The sequence below is a fragment of the Leucoraja erinacea genome, chromosome 2 (genome assembly GCF_028641065.1).
Source record: "Leucoraja erinacea ecotype New England chromosome 2, Leri_hhj_1, whole genome shotgun sequence".
In the NCBI taxonomy this organism is placed as follows: Eukaryota; Metazoa; Chordata; class Chondrichthyes; order Rajiformes; family Rajidae; genus Leucoraja; species Leucoraja erinaceus.
In genome coordinates this window covers 41467785-41491350 of record NC_073378.1, presented here as the reverse complement: position 1 = coordinate 41491350, position 23566 = coordinate 41467785, and the positions used below count along the sequence as shown (strand labels likewise).

Below are 23566 nucleotides of genomic sequence, written 5' to 3'. Positions count from 1 at the left end.
GGGAAAGCTCGGGAGACGGACAAGTCACTCGCACAAATAACAGAAATGCCGAGTACCGTGGGAACTCTTTGTCGACCCCCCCGTTATATCGTGTGATATCGTGCTAGACCACGACCACTTCACTCTGGCTACATCTTGCGTCAAGTCGCCCCATGAAAAAGGCCTATTAGGAATACATTTTCATCTTTACTATTCCCAGTACACAGCTGGAGGATGTTGTGAAATATGGGTATGCATAGTTCCTAATGTTTTGTGCCTTTTCATTTATCTCTTAGTTGTCGTGACTAATTATAATTATTTTGCCTGCAAAAATATTGCACTTCACGTCCAATAGCTACAAACTTACCATTTCACTTTCTGCATCCAGTGCTGATGTAGCTTCATCTAGGAGCAGGATCTTAGGATTTCGGACTAATGCTCGGGCAATGGCCACACGCTGTTTCTGCCCACCAGAGAGCTGGGTGCCCTTGTCTCCGACACTCGTTTCATATTTCTAAATAAACAGAGTAAAATATTGCTTTTACCTTTTTTACAAATGATATTTTAAATTACCTGTTTACTTCTTCAATAATAACAAATAAACTGCAGTCTAGCTATTTTAGATATTCATAACTTAAGGTCTTTACTCTTACACATTTATGACAACTTTTGATCTCTGAAATACTCCAAAGAGCAATGCACCACAGAACTGGCAAACTGTTATGTAATCATGCATATTATTGCATGTAGAATGCACACTGCAGTGCAATTGAAGGAAAATACTGATGATGTAACACGTATTACACAATGCATCATACTAAGAGGAATTCATTCCATTCCCTGTTCAATTATAATGCTTGGAATCGAAAGGAAGAAACAGTTAGACAGGTACATGGATAGGACAGGTTTGGAGGACTATAGGGCAAATGCAAGCAGGTGGACTAGTGTAGCTGGGACATGTTGGCTGGTGTGGGCAAGTTGAGCCAAAGGGCCTATTTCCAGGCAGTATCACACTGCCTATGACTAAAATAATCACTTGCTCAACGCAAGGAAATACATGTTTGGATTGGGGAAATCATTAGCCCAATCCGTCAAATATTTTGTTTACCTTCTCAGTAAGCCTCGTAGAAGAAGCTACCGACTACCACAATATAAATCTGTTTTTATAGCTAACTAGACCAAGGGGGACCCATTGGGGCCCATCCCCTCAACGCGCGGTTGCGTTTTTATAGCTATTGTAATCCCTTGCCAGCACCCAAAGTTATAGAATCTGAAAATAAAATCAGGTGGAAGCAAGTTAGTCCTTGATGGTTGGAAAGCTGCATATTCGGTTACTTCTTAAATCTGGTTTTTACCCCTACAAGCTTTTCAGGGAATTAATCCAAACCACTAGCACATTCTTGGTGAAAGAAAACTGCTGCTTAACTAACTAATCATTTTACCAATTAACTTGAATATTTAGTTTTGGATCTCATCGTTAAAGGAAATAGCAATGAGGTTAGTAATTAGGACGGTTTATCTTATCAAAGCCTCATAATTTCATGCACCTTGATTAACACTCCCCTCAGATGACTTTGTTTTCCCATGATTAAAGTTTCCACATCCTGGCAACATCCTTGTAAATCTCTGCACTCTCCCACAGCTATCACATCTTTTGGTGTTATTGTTTAGTTTAGTTTAGAGATATAACAAAGAAATAGGCGTGTTGGCCCACCAAATCCACCCCTACCATCGATCACCTCTTCACACTAGTTCTGTGTTAACCCGCTTTCTCGCTCACTTCCTACACTCAAGGGACAATTTTACAGTGGCCAATTAACCAACCAACCCGCGTGTTTTGGGGATTTGGGAGGAAACTGGAGTACCTGGAGAAAACCCACATAGTCACAGAGAAAATATGCAAACTCCCTCTCCATACAGACAGCATTCGAGGTTAGGATTGAATGCAAGTCTCTAGTATTGTGAGGAGGCAGCTTTATCTTGTTGATCAGAACGAGAACCAGCCCATGTTGACCAGAACTGCACATAGTTCACAAATTGTGGCCTAACAAGTGCTGTACAGAATTCTAGTATAATCGTTTCCTGCTTTTATGCAAGATGAGACATTCAATTATTTTTAGATATTATTACTGAGTTTATTGTGTGTAACCGTGCAGTAACATACCTGAGGGAGAGTTTCAATAAAAGAATGTATGTTAGCAGCTTTGGCTGCAGCCTCTATTTCTTCCTGGGATACGATCCTGCTGTTGTCCCCATAGGCAACATTCTCAGCAATGCTGCAGTTAAACAGCACTGGTTCTTGAGACACAATACCAATCTGTGCCCGAGCCCACTGAATATTGAGATCCTTTATATTGTTGTTATCTAAAAACTGGAGAAAAAGTATATTTTAGACGTCTGCACTTCATTGTGTGCTGTTTTTTGTTACCATTGGGTATATGTGATAGACATTAATAATTTTATTTTGCCCTGCTGAAAAACTATGATTCTGTGGCAATATTAGCGAAAGCATTAGTGGCTCTCTTGATATTTTTAGTTTAGTTTATTAGCCAGAGAAAGTGGAAGTGGGAACAATTACAAAATTTAAAAGACAGGTAGAGGGACAGAAAAGATTTACAGGGATATGGGCCAAACACAGGCAAATGGGACTAGTTCAGGTAAATACCTTGGTCAGTGTAGACAAATTGGGCCAAAGGGTGATAAGATTGATTGATGAAGTCCATGCTGTACCCCAGTGGAAGGTGCCTGCATGCCTTCAATTAGCAAGCTGATCTATCTATCTATTTACGAGGATGTTGCCAGAACCCGGGGGTCTGAGCTATGGGGAGAGGTTGAGTAGGATGGGACGCTATTCCTTGGAGCGCAGGAGGATAAGGGGTGATCTTACATCATGTGTATAAAATCATGACAAGAATAGATCAGGTAGAGCCCCTTGCCCAGAGTAGGTGAACCGAGGACCAGAGGACGCCGGTTTGAGGTTAAGGGGAAAAGATTTAATAGGAATGAACGAGCTGCCAGAGGAGGTAGTTGAGGCAGGGGCTATCCCGGTGTGGACAAGTTGGGCCGAAGGACCTGTTTCCAGGCTGTATCACTCTACGACTCTATGATCTCCTCACCTAATTCTAGCAAACCCATGCTATGGTTTAATAAGTATCCAGACTGTGCTGGTGACTTAATGTGGCAGGAAGAACAGTGACACAATGTCCAGAGTAACAATCAGCTGCTGTCAGTGTCTCGGCAAAGTAAGTCAAGTCAACTTTATTTGTCACATACACATATAAGATGTACAGTGAAATGAAAGTGGTGGATTGTGCAAAAACTACAGAACAGAATAGAACAGAATCAGTATTTACTTGTTAGAAAATAATTGTTTTAAAAAGACACAACACAACAGTAAATTAGTACAGTAAATTAGTCCCTGGGAAGATAAGAGTTTACAGTCCTATGGCCTGTGGGCAGAAATTCCGTCTCATCCTCTCAGTTTTCACAGCGTGATAGCCGAGGCATTTGCCTGACCGCAGCAGCTAGAACAGTCCGTTGCTGGGGTGGTAGTGGTCCCCCATAATGTTGCTGGCTTTGGATCTGCACCTCCTGGTGTATAGGTCTTGCAGGGGGGCAAGTGTAGTTCCCATAATGCGTTCGGCCGAATGCACTTCTCTCTGCAGAGCCTTCCTGTCCTGGGCAGAGCAATTCCCAAACCAGATTGTGATGTTGCCGGACAAGATGCTTTCTACAGCCCCAGCGTAGAAGCGCTGAAGGATCCTCAGAGAGACTCTGAATTTCCTCAGCAGTCTGAGGTGGTAAAGGCGCTGTCTTGCCTTACTCACCAGTGCGGCAGCGTGTGTTGTCCATGTCAGATCCTCTGTGATGTGGACTCCCTGGTATTTAAAGCAGCTCACTCTATCCACAGTAGTCCCATTTATCTCCAGTGGCGTGTACGTCCTCGGATGTTGATCCCTTCCAAAGTCCACATTCAGCTCCTTAGTTTTTGTGACATTCAAGAGGAGGCTGTTGTCCTGACACCAGAGTGCCAGATCAGCCACCTCCTCCCGGTAGGCCTTCTCATCGTTATCGGAGATCGGGCCCACCACCACAGTGTCATCAGCAAACTTGATTATAGAGTTGGAGCTGAACCTAGCCACACAGTCATGTGTGTACAGGGAGTACAGTAGGGGGCTAAGGAGGCAACCCTGGGGGGATCCTGTGTTCAGGGTGAGGGTGTTGGATGTGTGTCTCCACATCTTGTCCATCTGGGGCCTGGCGGTGAGAAAGTCCAGGACCCAGGCACACGGGAGTGTTAAGCCCCAGTTTCAGCAGCTTCTCAGCAAGTCTGGTGGGGACTATCGTATTGAAAGCTGAACTGAAGTCAATGAACAGCATCCTCACATGGCCCCCCTTCTGGCTGTCGAGGTGAGAGACAGCGGCGTGCAGAACCTGGGAGATTCCATCCGCACGGAAAACAGTGAAGGACTCGGTTGGGCAGATTACCTGATCTGGCACCGGCAGATTCGTGTCTCGGTCAAACAGAAGATGTTGCAGTCTCTGCTGGAATCTGATCCTCGCCCTGAGGTCATCCAGCTTGTTCTCCAGGACGTTCACCATATTTTCGAAAAAATATTTTGTTTGTTCTTTTATATACTCATAGCCCTGCGGGTTATTTAATATGTGTGTGTTGAATCTCCAAAAAGGTTTTATACCCGGCATTCCCTCAATTTTAAGTATAAGTCAATGGTGAATGATCAGAAATAATACTATTATGATTTGATGGTTTATTCGTATACGGGATTAATTTTGTGTCGAATAAGAAATAGTCAATTTGTGAATAAGTTTTATGAACTGATGAGTAAAATGAGTATTCCCTACCACTTGGATTTGCTATTCTCCAAACATCAGCTATGTTGTTATTTTTTATATAAGTATTTAAAAATGCACAGGTCTTAGTATTAACAAGACGCTTCCCTACCTTTATTGATTTATCTAAGTCGCGGTCTCAATTAAGAAGCAGCCGATTCACGAACGTGGAGCCGCGGAGTGTGTTTAGATAAAGTGTATTGGGGGGGGTGGCGGGACTGTACATAGCGCCGTCTGTACCGGCCGTTTCCAGGTCCCGACCATGGGAGAAAAATGGAGGAATATTCACTGCACTTTATAGGCTTCCATCGGAGTGAGAAATGGTCAGAAATGGCTGATGTTTATGTAGAAATGAATTGGTGTATGTGAACTTGAACCTGAACTAATTTTTCTATGGTAGTAACAGTGTTATTCTCATTAACATTAAGAAGAGGTTGAAATTTTATGAACATGCAGATTTAATGACTATGAGATTTTTTTGTAGCCTCTGCCTGACCCTCCACTTGAACTTGAACTAACTTATCAATGGGCTTATCAAAACTTATCAAAAGACATAAGTTTTATTTTAATGTTGATCGTTCCAATGTTTATTTGGTCAAATTTTTTAAACAATTAGTGAATTATTTATGATAATGGTGTGCTGGTGAATGATAGTGCGACAGTCCACCCACCCATCCACACATACATACATACACACACACATATCCACACACACATCCATCCGTATGCACACTTCCATGCATGCACACACACACACACACATACATGCACACACACACATCCATCCGCACGCAGACATACATGTACACATCCATGGACACATACATCCACACATACATCCATCCACACATACATACACACTTACATCCACACATCCACAGATACACATTTGACAGGTATACACAGACACACACACAAACTACAAATACTCAAACAATGCAACAATTTTAGGGTTATTTTAGGTTAAAGGTAATAGCCCTCATTTGCAAAGGCACCATCGGGGGGGGGGGGGGTATCTAACATAAATATAGGCTAATTGTAGCTTAAAATATCAGAGCATTCGATTCTTGGTCAGGATGTGACATTTACATCAGAAATATGACAGGTCTCTTACAGGTCCGTCCCCCAGCCTGGCACTGCCCCAGTCCCACTGGCCGTTACCCCCACTCTCCCCACTATGGCAGTCAGTGGGGTTCAGTAAACGGGGAAACCCAGAGGATCTGTCCTGACCCTTTAATTAGGCAGGTTCATGAGCACTTAAAACCTGGGACCTCTGCTGCAGTCTCATTAAATTTCCTTTTGAAGCGACTGGAAGATGCCTTGCAGGACTGTCCCCCAGCCTGGAACTGCCCCAGTCCCACTATGGCCGTGACCCCCACTCTGCACACTGGCAGTCAGTGGGGTTCAGTAAAGGGAGGAACCCACAAGAATTGCCCTCACCCAGTAATTAGGCTGGTTCAGGAGCAGGACCTCTGTGACAGTGTTATTAAAAAAACACACAATTATATTCATATTATTTTATAATATAATTTTACTTCGGAGTCACGTGAGTGACTTCGTGAAGAAGCCCGCTTACGGCGCATGCGTGTCATATCGCATACACGCATTCAACGTGTCGGACCTGGGGAGGACGTCCCCTTGAACGGGAGAGTTTAAAAGCCGGTGGACGGCAGGTAAGTGATTCTGCATTTTCACCGTTTTTAGGAATGGACAAAGGACGCAGAAAGGCTGTGAAGAAGCTGCAGGATGTCGGCGGTAAAGGTGCCGGGGACCCGCAGCAGCAGCCGACGGCACAGGCAGCTTGCGTTGAGCCAGCTGTGCCAGATTCAAACCCCGCGCCGAGAAAAACTAATTCTAGACCGGGCGGGAAGGCAAAACGCAAAACTTCTCACTGTGAAAGGGAGCCCGAAAAATCGCCGGTAAATACTTACTTGTATAGCAGTGATGATGACCAGCTGCAGGGCATAGAGCAGCCAGCAGCGACCGCATCTGCAGAGCTCGGAAAACAGTACGAGTGGCTGCAGCATGTGGGGCCGTCATCTAGCTGTTCGGAGGAGTACCGGGACGGCGAACAACGGCATTTGCAGCGGCCGGGAGCAACCAGAGCCGGTAGGCATGACGATGGGTTGCGATTTAAACCGCGTGCGACTAGTGCCCGAGGGCACGAAAGTCGGCAGGAGCGGTGGGCTAAAAATAAACACCCGCGAGCGACCAGTGCGGGAGAGCACGAAAGTCGGCTGGAGCGGTTGTGGGAGGAACATCTCCGTAGTGTCAGGCTCCAGAAAATGGATAAAAGCCGCACAGACACAGGTGTAAGTCCCTCAGAGCATTGCCAGAAAAGGCTGCTGGACATATCATCTTCATCTGAAGAGGGTGTTCAAGGGCTGCCTGACTCAGACTCTGAACAAGAGTCAGAGCCACGTTCCCATATGGAGGATGAGGGAACACAGTTGCTGGACATGGTGGGCAAATATTTCCAGCAAGAACAAACTGGAAAAGACCTAGAGGCCAGGATGGCTGCCAGCATTGATTATATGACGACCCATCACCTGCAAACTAATACCTTAGCTGAGGTATGGGCAAGACATTTACCTCCGCGAAATTGTGCGGCTCTGAATGTACCCAGGGTGAACCGAAGCATTTGGAGACACGTGGGGCAGGATATCCGGAGTCTAGATATCAAAATACAGAACGCTCTTAAAGGACTCTCGGCGGGTATAACAGCTTTGGCCCGTACGCTGGAGAATGTGGATATGTCAAATGACATGAAAGACGCTTTAGCACTGTTTTGCAATGTTCAATTTGAACTGAACAACATCAGGAAAGGGGCTATTCAGCCAGCGTTAGATCCAAAATTTGCAATCCTGTGCAAGCAGAAAGTCATTAAACCTCAAAATTTGTTGTTTGGGGGTGACCTATCAAAACAGGTCAAAGATTTGGAGGAAGAGGCCAAAACTTTGGGCCTAATAAAAGCGACCAAAGGATATATCGGAAAACGGTATCATCCTTATGGGACGACTAAAAAAGCAAGTACTAATATTTATAGTACGAAAAATTGGAGAGAGGCCAGAGGTAACCAGCAACAGCGTCCTTTTTTAGGGGTTGGCCCGGGACGCCCACAATGGAAAATGCGGAAGCCTCCACTTCAACATTTACCCCACTTTCAACCTCAAGGGCCTACGCAACCTCGGTTAAGACCAAGAAAGTAACACCACCGATAACCATGGAGGTAGGTGGGTCTGTGCCTCAAAAATTAATAAGGAGCACAGAACTTGGAGGGAGGTTGCAATTTCATTTGGAAGCATGGTGTAAGTTAACTGTGGATAGGTATATCCTTAGCAGTATTAAGGGATATCTTATAGAGTTTATACACATACAAGAACCTCCAGTACAACATACACCGGACAGAACTTATATGCTTACCAAATTAGACAGAGCTAAAGCTAAATTTGAAATACAAAGGTTGTTCACTAAAGGAGTAATTGAGAAAACCAAACATGAACAACAGGAATTTGTCTCAAATATATTTATTAGACATAAGAAAGATGGGGGTTGCCGGATAATTATTGATTTATCAACACTTAATAAGTTTGTACAATATGCTCATTTTAAAATTGATACTTTTAGTACTGCTACAGAGCTAGTGTCGGCAGGCTACTTTATGGCAAGTATTGATCTGCAAGATGCTTACTATACGGTACCCATCAGAGACGAACACAGACGGTTTTTGAAATTTAATTGGATGGGACAGCTTTGGCAATACAAGGCGCTACCAAACGAGCTAACGTCAGCCCCTAGATTATTCACAAAAATTCTTAAACCAGCTTTGGCATTTCTTAGACAACAAAACTATAGCGTGAAGGTTGATTTTTGTGATCCAGGGCCTTATTAAGCAAAATAGACCAGGATCAGCGGGTCAGGTGATAGAGTTCATAGCCTATCCGCAGGATGAACGCCTCTGTGTAGTGAAACACATCATGTTATACATTGACAGAACAAAGGCTATCAGAGGCAATGAAAAGGCTCTTTTAATTAGCCATAAGAAGCCGTACCATAAAGTCTCGACTCAGACCATTTCACGGTGGCTGAGATATTGCTTAATTCAGGCAGGAGTGGACACTAATGTATTCAAATCTCACTCCACCAGAGCTGCAGCTACATCAGCAGCTAATCGCCTGGAGGTACCGATGGACAAAATCCTCAGAACTGCAGGATGGTCATCAGAGAAAACGTTTCACACATTTTACAACAAACCAGTTAGAAAAGAAGAAACGTTTTCGGGCAAAATTTTGAGTTCTATATAATTTATACCTGAAGCTTATAAGGTTTATTAATTGATTTAATAAATATTATTTACAATTTTGTTTAAAATGTTGGTATGATTGTATTTTCTTAAATACCAGTAACAATTTCTCCCAAACTACCAAGGCAGTTGTGAAGATTGGACTCGTTTCCACGGCATGAGGTCACAGAGCTTTGAAGTCTTCACGAAGTCACTCACGTGACTCCGAAGTAAAATAGTAAGATTAAACGAGAACTTACCAGTTTGAAGTTTGATCTTTATTTTATGAGGAGGAACGTTGAGGGAATACGTGCCCTCCGCTCCCACCCTTATATGGTCATATCTTAAACTGGTATCTCTTTAATAATCTTACTATCTTAGGTCATTATTGTGTATCTGTGACCTCACACCGCTGCTTTGAAGAATGACACGCATGCGCCGTAAGCGGGCTTCTTCACGTATTCCCTCAACGTTCCTCCTCATAAAATAAAGATCAAACTTCAAACTGGTAAGTTCTCGTTTAATCTTACTATTATACTTAATTATATATATATATATATATATATATATATATATATTATATAGTTTAAATGGACTGCAACACGGAAATAGGCTGCCCATGGTGTAATATGGGCATTGGCCACTAGATGGTGTTTACTTTCCCAATCTCATTTATAACTAGTTTAATTATTTAATGTGCAACTTTTGACACTGATGAGTTATCAATTCTCAATTATATTTCATCGAAATAAGTGGAAAATTTCATGCAGTTCCGGGACGTGGGTCACGAAAATGGATTTCTAGACGCATTTTTGATGCTCGGCCCACAGCCTAGTAGATCAGCCATGATTGAATGGCAGAGTAGATTTGATGGGCCAAAGGCCCTATTCTGCTCCCATAACATGAACCTATGAACAAAACAGCCTGTGAACATACCAGCATTGTAATGAAAATCCAGAAGAACATGCATCACGCATGGTGAAATAGACAGTCGGTGATTATTTGAATACAACAACACCCCCACTGATTTCTGATCCTATCAAAAGCGAGTAAGTCACTTACCACTTTTCCATTTTGTGGGTCATAGTACCTCTCCAGCAGCTGCACGGTGGTGCTTTTCCCACAGCCACTACTTCCCACTAGAGCCAAGGTTTGTCCTTTTGCAACTGCGACTGTTAAACCTTGTAACACAGGCACATCCGGGCGAGTGGGATAGTTAAAGGCAACATCTTCAAAGTTGACCATTCCTTCAAATGTGCTCTTAAAAAAGAATCAGATCCATGACATTTAGTACCATTTTAACTTTTTTAAATATGTTCTCAAATAACTTTGTGAAGATATCAAATATACAGGTGTCCATCAACAGTTAGAACTCAAAGTATATGTCACTCTTATATTGTTCTCCATACTGGACTCTGTCAGCTCATTCAGCATTCCCAATGTTTCATTACCGCCCCCCCCCCCCCACACGCACACATTTAGTTCCGGGTAACCTACTCTTTCACACATCCAGCTTAGATCCTCCTACACTAGGGAAAGAAACACTGGGGATAATTTACATTATCCAGTAAACCTGCCAACCAGCACCAATTTAGGATGTGGAATGAAATCCAATGTCAAAGGGGGAACATGCAAACTCCACAAAGATAACAATGGAGGTCTGGATGGAACCCGGGCTGTTGCAACAGTACCAAGTGCTCTGACACTTACCACCGTTCCACATATACATCCAGAGAGCATTTTATCAGGATAATTCTTCTTCTTCTTCTTTGGAGTTTTACGGCAGCCGGCATCCGCAATGTTGCATTGCTGCCACCTTCTGGCTTCATTCCACAGTACTCATGTCTTTACATTAGATCCTTTTTATAAGCCCAGAGGCCCTCAAGAAATCAAACAACTTTGTTCCTTTTCCTTTCCCTCCACACTCTAGAATGTTCTTTACTGATATTTCTGTCAATCCAATTTTCCTCATTTCAATGATCATAAATCCTCTTTCTGTCTCATATCTCCTACATGCAACTAGGGCATGCTGAACTGTTTCTGGTTGATGGCATTCCTCACACAGCCCAGTAGGGTGTTTTCCCAATATTTTTAATGTGCTGTTCAGGTGAGTGTGTCCTATCCTCAATCTTGTTAATACTACCTGTTCCCCCCTCTTCTTGCTGTAATGCCCACTCTGTTTTGTAGCGAATAGAGGTGTCTCCCCTTTGTCTCCTGTTCCCAGTATTGTTGCCATTCCTGATTTATTTTCTTCCACACAATGTGTTTTCCTTCAGATTTGGATAGTTGTAAGTTTACCTCTATGTTTCTTTTTTTTACAGCCTCCTTTGCCAATTTATCCACCTTTTCATTCCCTAGAACACCAATGTGTGCTGGGACCCACAACAAAGTCATGTCACTGCCCCTCCTTGTCACTTGGCTTAATAGTAGCAGGATTTCATAAACTAAGTCAGGCCGCCTATGGGATGCACCAGACCCAATACTCTGGATTGCAGATAATGAGTCGCTACATATTACTACTTTACATGGTTGCACCTGTTCCATCCACCGAACTGCCATCAAAATAGCGTACAGTTCCACTGTATATACTGTCAAATAGTTATTTGTTCTTTTGTAAAGCTCAACATTCATCCCCTGGACTACCACCGCCGCCCCTGTTGTTTCAGCTACTGGGTCCTTTGATCCATCTGTGAAAATTAAGAGGTGTTCCCTGTATCTATTATCTATATGGTTATGATATTCTGTCTTTAGGTCTGAATTTTTGTTCCTCCTTTTTGCCTCCCATATCTCCAGATCAACTTTTGGGATGTTCAGTAACCATATTGGCACAGATGGCCACAATACTGCAGGGCAGAACTCTTTGTCCTCTACTCCCATGTCCCTTGCCACAACTCCTCCAACCCAGCCGAAGCTTCCAGACTGAGCCACCCCTCTCTCCCAGCATTCCTGTACTACCTGTTTTGTTGGGTGGTTCTCTCCATGACCCTTAAGGCTTAGCCAGTAATTAGCCATTAGTTGTCTGCGGCGCAGTCTCAACGGCATCTCCCCAGTTTCCACCTGTAGTGCACATACAGGTGATGTCCGCACACCTCCTATACAGATTCTTAGAGCTTCTGCTTGGACTTTATCCAACTCGGACAACACTGACTTAGATGCTGACCCATAAGCTATACTGCCATACTCCAGTCTGGATCTGATCAGTGATACATAAATACGTTTAAGAGATAATACATCTGCTCCCCACTCTAAACCTGCCAAGGATCTCATTACATTGATGGCTTTTTTGCATTTTTCAATTATTTTTGTAATGTGGACCCTCCATGTTAATCTGGAGTCAAAATGAACCCCCAGGAAACGGAAATCTTTTACTCTTTCCAAATTGTTGCCGTATAGTTTTAACTGGACAACCTCTTTAATTTTTTTCCTTGTGAAAACCATTGTCTTTGTCTTCTCTATAGAGAATTTAAAACCCCATTTCCCTCCCCACTCTTCCACCTGGGCTATCCCTTGCTGTACTTTTTCCACGATAAAATCTATATTCCTTCCCCTTCTCCATAGGCTGCCATCATCTGCAAAGAGCGATCGCCCCATCTCTGGTTGAATGTTTGCAAATATATCATTGATCATGATTGAGAATAGGATCGGGCTTATCGCACTTCCCTGGGGAGTTCCATTCTCGACTACACATTTACTAGAGATGTCTGACCCTATTTTAACTTGGATACTTCTACCGTTTAGAAAATCCATTATCCAGTTAAAAATATTTCCTCCTACTCCTATTAAATGCTTTTTAGAAGATTTTGAGATCCAAAAACATATCGTAAGCCTGCAATCTACATCATGGTAACTAGCAGAACAATAAGTTGACTTTGCTTTCCTTATTCACTTTTATCTCAGCATAAAAACTGGTCATTTTCATACTCGGAACTAGCATCTTTTCCCTATTGATTTCCGGGACATAACAAAAAAGCTGTGGATCATGGACAGTCAAAAGCCCATAACCTTCTTAAAAATTAAGAGAACTGAATGAATTTTTCAGTTATCATAGATTGAAGCATTCTGAAACAAATATAAAATAATCTTACTTGGATGACCTGAAATTAAAGCATATAATTAGTTAGTTACCCAATTGTAGCTAATTTCAAACTTCAATTACTAGATCTAAACATCTATCCATTTCTTAATAAATGATTAACATTTTTAAATAGCCTAAGTGTCCAAATAATATTCACAAATAATTCACAATAAAACATGATTTTTAAATCTCATTTACATTAATTTATAGGCCAAATGGAAGGAATTTAGTGTTCAATTGCTGTAAATTAAAGTGTATTTTAAATCGGCTTTCTAGTGGGATCCTGTGAACGCGCTGGTTTAGAACGTTCACATTGCGCTGGATTTGTACCCTCAAATGCCCAGAAAAATACTGCGGGATATAAAAAGCCCAAAATGAGCTACTCGCTATAGAAAACTTTATATACAGGGTTCTTAAGAAGCTCCTTTTAATGTAAAAATAAGGTACATATCTTTAATTGTTTGCTTTATAAAACCCTGGGGCTGCGAGAGGTCGCGGGATTAGAGAGTGATTTTTAAACTACTATAACTATTATACAAGGCCATAAAAACTAATAATACCTTTTGCGACGGGGTCTTTCAGCGATTTTCCGTTAATGATTTACTAGGCTGAACATTTTCGATTGCAACAGCCTAGTAAAAATCGCGTTTTAAACCCGCCCCCTCTAAACAGCGCCAAAATCACGCACACGGCCTGGGGGCAGATTCTCAAGGACGATTCAGGTAGGTTTTGTAACATACCTACTACTCCCATTAAATGCAGATTTATTAGAAGACCTTCTCTCCACAACATATCGTAAGCCTTCTCTACATCAAAAAATATGGTAACTACAGATTCTTTTTTGACTTGTGCTTTCCTTGTATCATCTTCCAAGCACAGAACTGGATCATTAGTAGCTCTCCCTTTTCTAAAGCCACTCTGATAATTAGCCACTATACCTTTTTCTTCCATTAGATGCATTAATCTTTCATTTACCATTCTTTCCATCAGTTTACACATGTGTGCTGTTAAAGCTATAGGTCTATAATTTACTGGATTACTTGCATCTTTCCCTGGTTTTCTAATAGGCACAATGATTGCTTCCTGCCACCTCTCCGGTATTCGCCCTTCTTCCCACACCTTGTTATATAGTGCAAGTATCGTTTGGAGTCCCTCCTCACTTAGATGCTTTATCATTATGAACAAATATCATCCTTCCCCGAGGCTGAGTTCTTACACTTGGCCAGAGCTCTCTTTAGCTCCCCCAAATTAAATGGAATATTGTACTTGTCCTCTGTGATACCTTTCCTTTATAAGGCCTCAACATTTTTCTCCCTTGTTCTTTCCCTACCTCTTCTTCCTTCATCTGATAAGTTGTGGGAGCTGTGAACCCTACTAAAAGTGTTAACCATTAGTTCTGCTTTGTCTTTATTTGAGACTACAGTTTGATCTCCATTTGTTAGGATAGGATAACTCCACTCCCTTTTATCACCTTCCATTTTTTTAATCATCCCCCATATCTCCCCTACCTGTGTTGTGCTTCCAATTGAATCACGATACTTCCTCCAATATGCTCTTTTTGTTTGTCTTATAGCCCTCCTTACAATTGCCTGAGCCTGTTTGTAATTAATCATGTGTTGGTAGTTATGAGTTCTTTTTAATAATCTGAATGCTCTGTTTCTATTCACCACCACCTCTTTACACTTATTGTCCCACCACGGCACAGCTTTCCTTTTGATCTTCGATCTTGAGCGATACGGTAGCGCATTGGTAGAGTTGCTGCCTTATTACGCCAGAGACCCGGGTTCAATCCTGACTGTGAGTGCTGTCCGTAAGGAGTTTGTACATTCTCCTCGTGACCGTGTGGGCTTTCCCCAGGTGATCCAGTTTCCTCACATATTCCAAAGACGTACAGGTTTTCAGCTTAATTGACTAGTAAAGATTATAAATATCCATAATGTGCTAGTGTTGGCGTGGACAGTGGACGGAACGGCCTGTTTCTGCGCTGTCGGCCCAAAATGCCCATTCCTCCTCTCCAGAGATGCTGCCTGTCCCGCTGAGTTACTCCAGCATTTTGTGTCTACCTTCGATTTAAACCAGCATCTGCAATTCTTTCCTACACAAAGTCTGACAAGTGATAGGTAGATACAGGTGAGGCTATTTTTGATTGGCAGATGGTTGGACAAAGGCCAGCCTTCCATCTTTCTCCAACACTTTGTGCCTTTATTTGTAAATCAGAACCTGCATTTCCTTGTGTCCACTTTGTATGGCGATGTGGTTGCCTCTTGTGCTCTCCCATATTGGATAGGCATATGGATGAGAAGGGAATGGAGGGTTATGGTATGAGTGCAGGCAGGTGGGACTAAGGGAAAAAAGTTGTTCGGCACGGACTTGTAGGGCCGAGATGGCCTGTTTCCGTGCTGTAATTGTTATATGGTTATATGGTTATATATGACTCGGCAAACCATTCAGTTGTCAACATGACACATGCTTATTCACCCTGGGCTGTATGTGAATGCAGACCTACAGCTGTGTGAGACACAAGGTGCTAGAGTAGCTCAGTGAGTCTGGTGGTATCTCTGGAAATAAATATCGGGCTTGCCGACAATACCAAATGTTCCATGATTCATGAAAACACAGTTCAGCAGCATTAAAGCATCAATTACATGGATTCTAGATGGACCTGGAGTCAACAATTTTGTCACTTGGGCCATGTCAAAGGAGTTGGAGGAATTGAGTGAAATCCAGGTTAGCCGGGAAGTGGTGTTGGGTAAATTGAATGGATTAAAGGCCGATAAATCCCCAGGGCCAGATAGGCTGCATCCCAGAGTACTTAAGGAAGTAGCTCCAGAAATAGTGGATGCATTAGTAATAATCTTTCAAAACTCTTTAGATTCTGGAGTAGTTCCTGAAGATTGGCGGGTAGCAAACGTAACCCCACTTTTTAAGAAGGGAGGGAGAGAGAAAATGGGGAATTACAGACCAGTTAGTCTAACATCGGTAGGGGGGAAACTGCTAGAGTCAGTTATTAAAGATGGGATAGCAGCACATTTGGAAAGTGGTGAAATCATTGGACAAAGTCAGCATGGATTTACGAAAGGTAAATCATGTCTGACGAATCTTATAGAATTTTTCGAGGATGTAAATAGTAGCGTGGATAGGGGAGAACCAGTGGATGTGGTGTATCTGGACTTCCAGAAGGCTTTCGACAAGGTCCCACATAAAAAATTAGTATACAAACTTAAAGCACAAGGCATTGGGGTTTCAGTATTGATGTGGATAGAGAACTGGCTGGCAAACAGGAAGCAAAGAGTAGGAGTAAACGGGTCCTTTTCACAATGGCAGGCAGTGACTAGTGGGGTACCCCAAGGCTCAGTACTGGGACCCCAGCTATTTACAATATATATTAATGATCTGGATGAGGGAATTGAAGGCAATATCTCCAAGTTTGCGGATGACACTAAGCTGGGGGGCAGTGTTAGCTGTGAGGAGGATGCTAGGAGACTGCAGGGTGACTTGGATAGGCTGGGTGAGTGGGCAAATGTTTGGCAGATGCAGTATAATGTGGATAAATGTGAGGTTATCCATTTTGGTGGCAAAAAAAAACAGGAAAGCAGACTATTATCTAAATGGTGGCCGATTGGGAAAGGGGGAGATGCAGCGAGACCTGGGTGTCATGGTACACCAGTCATTGAAGGTAGGCATGCAGGTGCAGCAGGCAGTAAAGAAAGCGAATGGTATGTTAGCTTTCATTGCAAAAGGATTTGAGTATAGGAGCAGAGAGGTTCTACTGCAGTTGTACAGGGTCTTGGTGAGACCACACCTGGAGTATTGCGTACAGTTTTGGTCTCCAAATCTGAGGAAGGACATTATTGCCATAGAGGGAATGCAGAGACGGTTCACCAGACTGATTCCTGGGATGTCAGGACTGTCTTATGAAGAAAGACTGGATAGACTTGGTTTATACTCTCTAGAATTTAGAAGATTGAGAGGGGATCTTATAGAAACTTACAAAATTCTTAAGGGGTTGGACAGGCTAGATGCAGGAAGATTGTTCCCGATGTTAGGGAAGTCCAGGACAAGGGGTCACAGCTTAAGGATAAAGGGGAAATCCTTTAAAACCGAGATGAGAAGAACTTTTTTCACGCAGAGTGGTGAATCTCTGGAACTCTCTGCCACAGAGGGTAGTTGAGGCCAGTTCATTGGCTATATTTAAGAGGGAGTTAGATGTGGCCCTTGTGGCTAAGGGGATCAGCGGGGTATGGAGAGAAGGCAGGTACGGGATACTGAGTTGGATGATCAGCCATGATCATATTGAATGGCGGTGCAGGCTCGAAGGGCCGAATGGCCTACTCCTGCACCTAATTTCTATGTTCTATGTTTCTATGTGCCATTTTATAAAGCAAGGAGGGCCTTCACCCGTGCTCTTTAAAGATAGAGGAGGCAACCCTTCAGTTTAAGACATTAAGAATGTGCAGAACTATGTCAATGATATTCATGGCCAAGGGTTTAATATTCTATAGACACAAAATGCTGGAGTAACTCAGCAGGACAGGCAGCATGTCTGGAGAGATGGAATGGGTGCAGCTTCGGGTCCAGACACCGCTTCAGATTTATATTCAATGCTCTCATATATCCATGTCCATCATGTGCAACAGCTCACATGTGGCTCTGGAACCTTTTCAACTGTTATTACAAAATTACACTTTTAATACCTAATCTCTGGCCTTAGTTGTATTGTCACCTGCTCCTTCACAGTCCCAGGAAGATGCTCCTTTACACTCTCTATTCAATTGTGCCAACTGTGTCAAAATTAGATATTAGTTCTCCAGTTGGAAATTCTAAATGTTATAATCTATACAAATATGGTAAATGTTTCTGACTATATTATTCACAACAGATGAAAATGTCTTTCAAGGCTTTGTGCTAAATATCCAATTACCAAAGGATACAAAGTGCTGGAATAACTCAGCAGGTAACATTTCAGGTCATGATCATTCTTCAGACCCTGAAGAGTTTGAAAAAGGGGTCTGAAGAAGTGTCTCGACCCGAAATATCACATATCCATGTTCTCCAGAGATGCTACCTGACTGCTGCATTACTCCACCACTTTCCTTTTGTGTATTAACCGGCACCTGCAGTTCTTAGATCTAAAGATCATAGAAACATAGAAATTAGGTGCAGGAGTAGGCCATTCGGCCCTTCGAGCCTGCACCGCCATTCAATATGATCATGGCTGATCATCCAACTCAGTATCCTGTACCTGCCTTCTCTCCATACCCTCTGATTCCCTTAGCCACAAGGGCCACATCTAACTCCCTCTTAAATATAGCCAATGAACTGGCCTCAACTACCCGCTGTGGCAGAGAGTTCCAGAGATTCACCACTCTCTGTGTGAAAAAAGTTTTTCTCATCTCAGTTTTAAAGGATTTCCCCCTTATCCTTAAGCTGTGACCCCTTGTCCTGGACTTCCCCAACATCGGGAACATCTGCATCTTCCTGCATCTAGCCTGTCCAACCCATTAAGAATTTTGTAAGTTTCTATAAGATCCCCTCTCAATCTCCTAAATTCTAGAGAGTATAAACCAAGTCTCTCCAGTCTTTCTTCATAAGACAGTCCTGACATCCCAGGAATCATTCTGGAGATCATAGGTGATAGGACCAGAATTAGGCCAATCGGCCCATCAATACTCCACCATTCAATCATGGCTGATCTATCTCTCCTACCGGATTCCTCTACCTTCTCCCCATAAACTCTGACACCTGAACTAATCAATAATCTTATCTATCTCTGCCTTAAAAATATCCACTGATGACCTTCACAACTTTCTGTGGCAAAGTATTCCACAGATTCTCCACCTTCTGACTGCAGAAATTACTCCTCATCTCCTTCCTAAAATAACTTCCTTTAATTCTGAGGCTATGACCTCTAGTCCTAGACTCTCCCGTGAGTGGAAACATCCTCTCCACATCCACACTATCCAGGCTTTTCGCTATTCTGTACGTTTCAATGTCCCCCCTCAATCTTCCAAACTTCAGCCAGTACAAGCCCAGTGAGTCAAACGCTCACTGTTTCTACATTTAGTCACCAGTTGTTTCTGAGCCATTTGAGATTCTAACATTTCATAGGCTTCAATTTTTTAATGTTCCATCTACTGCGCATTAACTACAAGACTGCGAGGTACTTACGGGAACATCACCAGCATCACTAAAGCTGTCTATTGATACTGTTTGTTCAATCAACATGATGATTCGGGCTGCTGATACTTTAGCCTTGGCATAATCAGGTGCAAACGAGCTGGCTTGTCCCAAAGCCATTGCTCCAAATACAATCGCTGAGAACACGCTGGAATAATCATAAATCGGATTAAAAAACATGCAATATTATCCCTACAAATATGTGAGTTCTGCAGAATGATAATCCATAAAGTTTCTCGTGCAATTCGTAAACAATGTCAACTTAAATGGGTGTGCTAGGTTTAAGTTTAGGTTCATTAATGTCATGTGCACCCAGTAGATGTAAATATCTTGTGAAAAGAACTTGGAAGAATCTTCGCCAAACCAGAACATGTCAAAACTCAGGCCAATAGGCCAGTTTCCATGCTGCATCATTAAACTCTAAACAGAGTAAACATTTCAGGTCAATAATTCTTAGCAGAACTAAGAAAAGTAGAAAAGCAAGTGAAAAAGAGAGTCAATGTATCAAGTTGAAGATAGACAAAATGCTGGAGTAACTCAGCAGGTCAGGTACATCTCTGGAGAAAAAGGATGGCTGACGTTTAAAGAAGGGTCCCGACCTGAAATGTCACGCATCCTTTTTCTCCAGAGATGCTACCTGACTCCAGTACTTTGTGTCTATCTTTGGTATATACCAGCATCTGCAGTTCCTTTCTACGCAAGGTATCAAGTGAGTGGATTTGACCTGATGCATTGGACATAGCAATGGATGCTGCCTAACCTACTGACTGCTTCTGCCATCTTCGGTTTTGCTGTCACATTTGCAGCATTTGCAGCTAGTTTTGCTCCAATGAATAGTTTACAGATGAAATTGACAAAATGAGAGTTAAATGAATTGAAATTAACAATAAGGTATCACTCATACTGATGTACAGAAACGGAGGGGCAGCAGGCAAGGTTTTGGCTTCCAGATAGACAATGAGATTCTTCAGCAGTTACCGGATGGCGTTGTTCCAAGAGTTCAGCTCAGATCCAAGCGGTAGCCGGACAGGACCTGAGTGAGTCTTCTCAGTGATGCCTCACTTCATTCAACTGTGCAGTAGACCATTGTGCAAGGAAAGAGATGCAAACAAGCAGACAGTACAGATTGGAAAGAGAAGGACAGTGTCAAGAAAACAAGTTGCAGAAGCTGAAGAATGGGATAGTCAGACATTTTTGGCGGAAAAGAGAAAGCAAGGAAAATTAGAAGATACTGAAAATACAGATTTTTTTTAACATAATGCAGAAACAGGAGGAGATAGTAATTTGATCCCTGATGCCTGCTTCACTATTAGATCATTAGCTCAACCCCACGTACTAACCCACATACTTTGATCCCCTTAAAACATCTAAAAATCGGGGACGGCACAGTGGTGCAGCAGTAGAGTTGCTGCCTTATAGCATTGGACTCGATGGGCTGAAGGGCCTGTTTCCATGCTGTATCTCTAAAGTCTATTCCCTTTTGTAGAATATATATCGTGACACACAGCTCTTTCGGCTGGCAAATTTGAAAGGTTCACAACTGCGTAAATGGAGACATTTATTCTCAATTCTCTGCTGAAGGGCCACCTCAATATGTGACTATAACTGTTGATTCTGGACACTGCAGCCAGGGAAAACATCATCTCTGCATCCACCCTGCAAGCTTATCAAGTCTTGATACATTTCATTGAGATGACCTCTCAGTTTTATAAACTTCCAAGACTGTAGACCCAGTTTACTTAATATCTCCTCATAAAATAAACCCATGATCCAATGAATCAATTTAGTGAATATTTATTACACTACCTTATGACAAGTGTTTCTCTCAAATAGAGAAATTAGACTTAAACACAATATTTCAAACCTCATCATTATCTTAAATGGATTCCTCTTGCATTTTTTATAGAGAGGCCCTTACAGTACCTCACATAATTAAAGCAAGTACATCAATAATAACCCAAGCCAATGGCCTCATTTGCTTACAGAAACAGTTGATGCAACAAGAATACACACTCACAGAAAAATGTCTTGGAACCCCATGTAGTTATGTGTCACTAGCCAGGCTCCAAATCGAAAACATGCTGCATAAGCAAAGGCCATAACTGCTTGTGAAAGGCCAAAGGTGACTCCATAAATGCAAGATTTATTTTTGGCGTTCCTTTGGAAACATAAAAGGTGAAATGTACAATGTTGAGCAATGCGTGGCAATGATTTTAATGCTCTGTATACATTTGATCCACGAGAGGAGGGATTTCATACCATACCCTGCTGCCCCCAATCAACGATAATGTTAACTGCAGTTATTATCAACCAGCTGAACCCTATCCATCCTACCCGCACCACGCAGCCCCAACGCTTACACACTCAAACAGGCAGATGGTTCCCTTAAAAAATATAGGTAAATTCTGGAACAGAAGAATTAGGATGAATAATAGGTCCGTGGTTTCATTTAGTTTTGAGATACAGTGCAGAAACAGGTCCTTCGGTCCACCGAGTCCGCACCGATCATCGATCCCCACACATTGACACTACCCTACACACTATGGACAATTTACACTTATTGCAAGCCGATTTACCTACAAACCTGTATGTCTTTGGAGTGTTGGAGAAAACCGAAGATCTCAGAGAAACCCCACACAGTTATGGGGAGAACGTGCAAACGCCGAACAGACAGCACCCGTAGTCCGGATCGAACCCGGGTAAATGGCGGTTCAAACACTTTAAGGCAGCAACTCTACCACCGTGCCAACCTTTCAAATAGGCCCTTCAAGCTTCCATGCATTAGGATCACGGCTGATTAGACTTTAATAATACAGCGCGGAAACAAACACTTTGGCCCACCAAGTCCACACCGACCAGCAAACCCCTTACACAAACACTATCCTACACACTAGGAACCATTTATAAATTTATTAACGGAGGCAATTAACCTACCATCCTGTACATCTTTGGAGTGGAGGAGGAAACCGGAGCTCCCGGAAAAAAAACACTTGTCACAGAGAAAAAGTACAAATTCCACAAAGACAGCACCTGTAGTCAGGATCTAACCCGGGTCTCTGGCGCTGTAGGACAGCAACTACAGCTGTGCCACTGTGCTGCCCCTCAGTGATCTACTACCTGATCTACTACCCCAGTGCTATTTTCTGTCACTATCCCCATGTTTCTTGATTCCCTTGATGTCCAGAATGCCATCAATGTGCGTTTTGAACTAATATAATTATTGACCCTCCGCAGAGCCTCCTGGATAGAGAATCCCAAAGACTCACCATCCACTGAGTGAAGTAATTGCTCCCCTTCTCAATGCTGGTTAGTTTAAACTGTGTTCTCAAGCAATGTCCCTTGCTAGACTCCTCAGCCAGGGGAAACATCTTCCCGGCATCCTGAAGTATGCCCTTTTGGAATTTTGTATGTTTCTAATAGATTATTTTAAACTCTCTAGAATACCATCCCAGTTTTCTCAATCACTCCTCAAACAGCAAACCTGCCATCCCTGGAACCAGTCGAGTGAATCTTTCTTGCATCCCGTCTCGTCCAAATACAGCCTTTCATGGATAAGGAGTAAAAAAACAGGACACTATACTCCAGGTGTTAACTCACGGAGGCCCTGTATAATTACAGCCCCTGGGACCCTACAAATCAGTGCCCTACACACAACTGTATTAGGGCTGCCAACTGTCATGCATTGAGTGTGAGAATCACACATTTGACGAAATGCTCACGCTCTCACGGTGATGACAGAAGTTCTCACACTCAAAATTTAAACACATATAAATAAATAAAGCCACACTCCTCCACACTCATCAATGAGAATAGTTTTCTGCCAGCAGGATCCCCTAAAGAACGAGCAATTTGGCTTAAGCCCATCGTACACTATTTAAAATGGCGATGTAGACAAAAGTCCTGGTGAAACTCAGTGGGTGAGGCATCATCTATGTCTGAATTTGACTCTTCTTCAGACTCAAGCATTTCACCAGCATTTTTATCTACCGCTCTATAGATGCTGCCTCACCCGCATTCAAATTCCCATATAGATGGTGTGATAAGTCAGACGGCGGTTGTCCCAGAACCTCCCCCCCCCCCCCCCCCCCCCCCCCCCCCCCCAGGCACCGCTCACATCTCCCACCCTCACCTCCGGCTCTCTGTGTCTGCTCTGTCCACACTGCATGGAGTTTTAACCCCGGCCCGGAGCAAACCGGGTGAGT

At 42.8% G+C, this 23566-nt stretch overlaps 1 protein-coding gene across 2 annotated transcripts in view; it reads right to left on the bottom strand.

Moving 5' to 3' along the window:
• The window catches only part of LOC129709333 (ATP-dependent translocase ABCB1-like), a 162435-nt gene that overhangs the window by 2532 nt on the left and 136337 nt on the right, over window positions 1-23566 (bottom strand). For both annotated transcript variants that reach the window (XM_055655616.1, XM_055655625.1), the window contains 5 exons: window positions 21382-21522; window positions 19356-19512; window positions 10175-10372; window positions 2144-2350; window positions 347-493 (listed from right to left, as the gene is read on the bottom strand). In XM_055655616.1, coding sequence (XP_055511591.1) covers window positions 347-493; window positions 2144-2350; window positions 10175-10372; window positions 19356-19512; window positions 21382-21522 — 850 coding nt within the window. The remainder of the gene's footprint in view (window positions 1-346; window positions 494-2143; window positions 2351-10174; window positions 10373-19355; window positions 19513-21381; window positions 21523-23566) is intronic.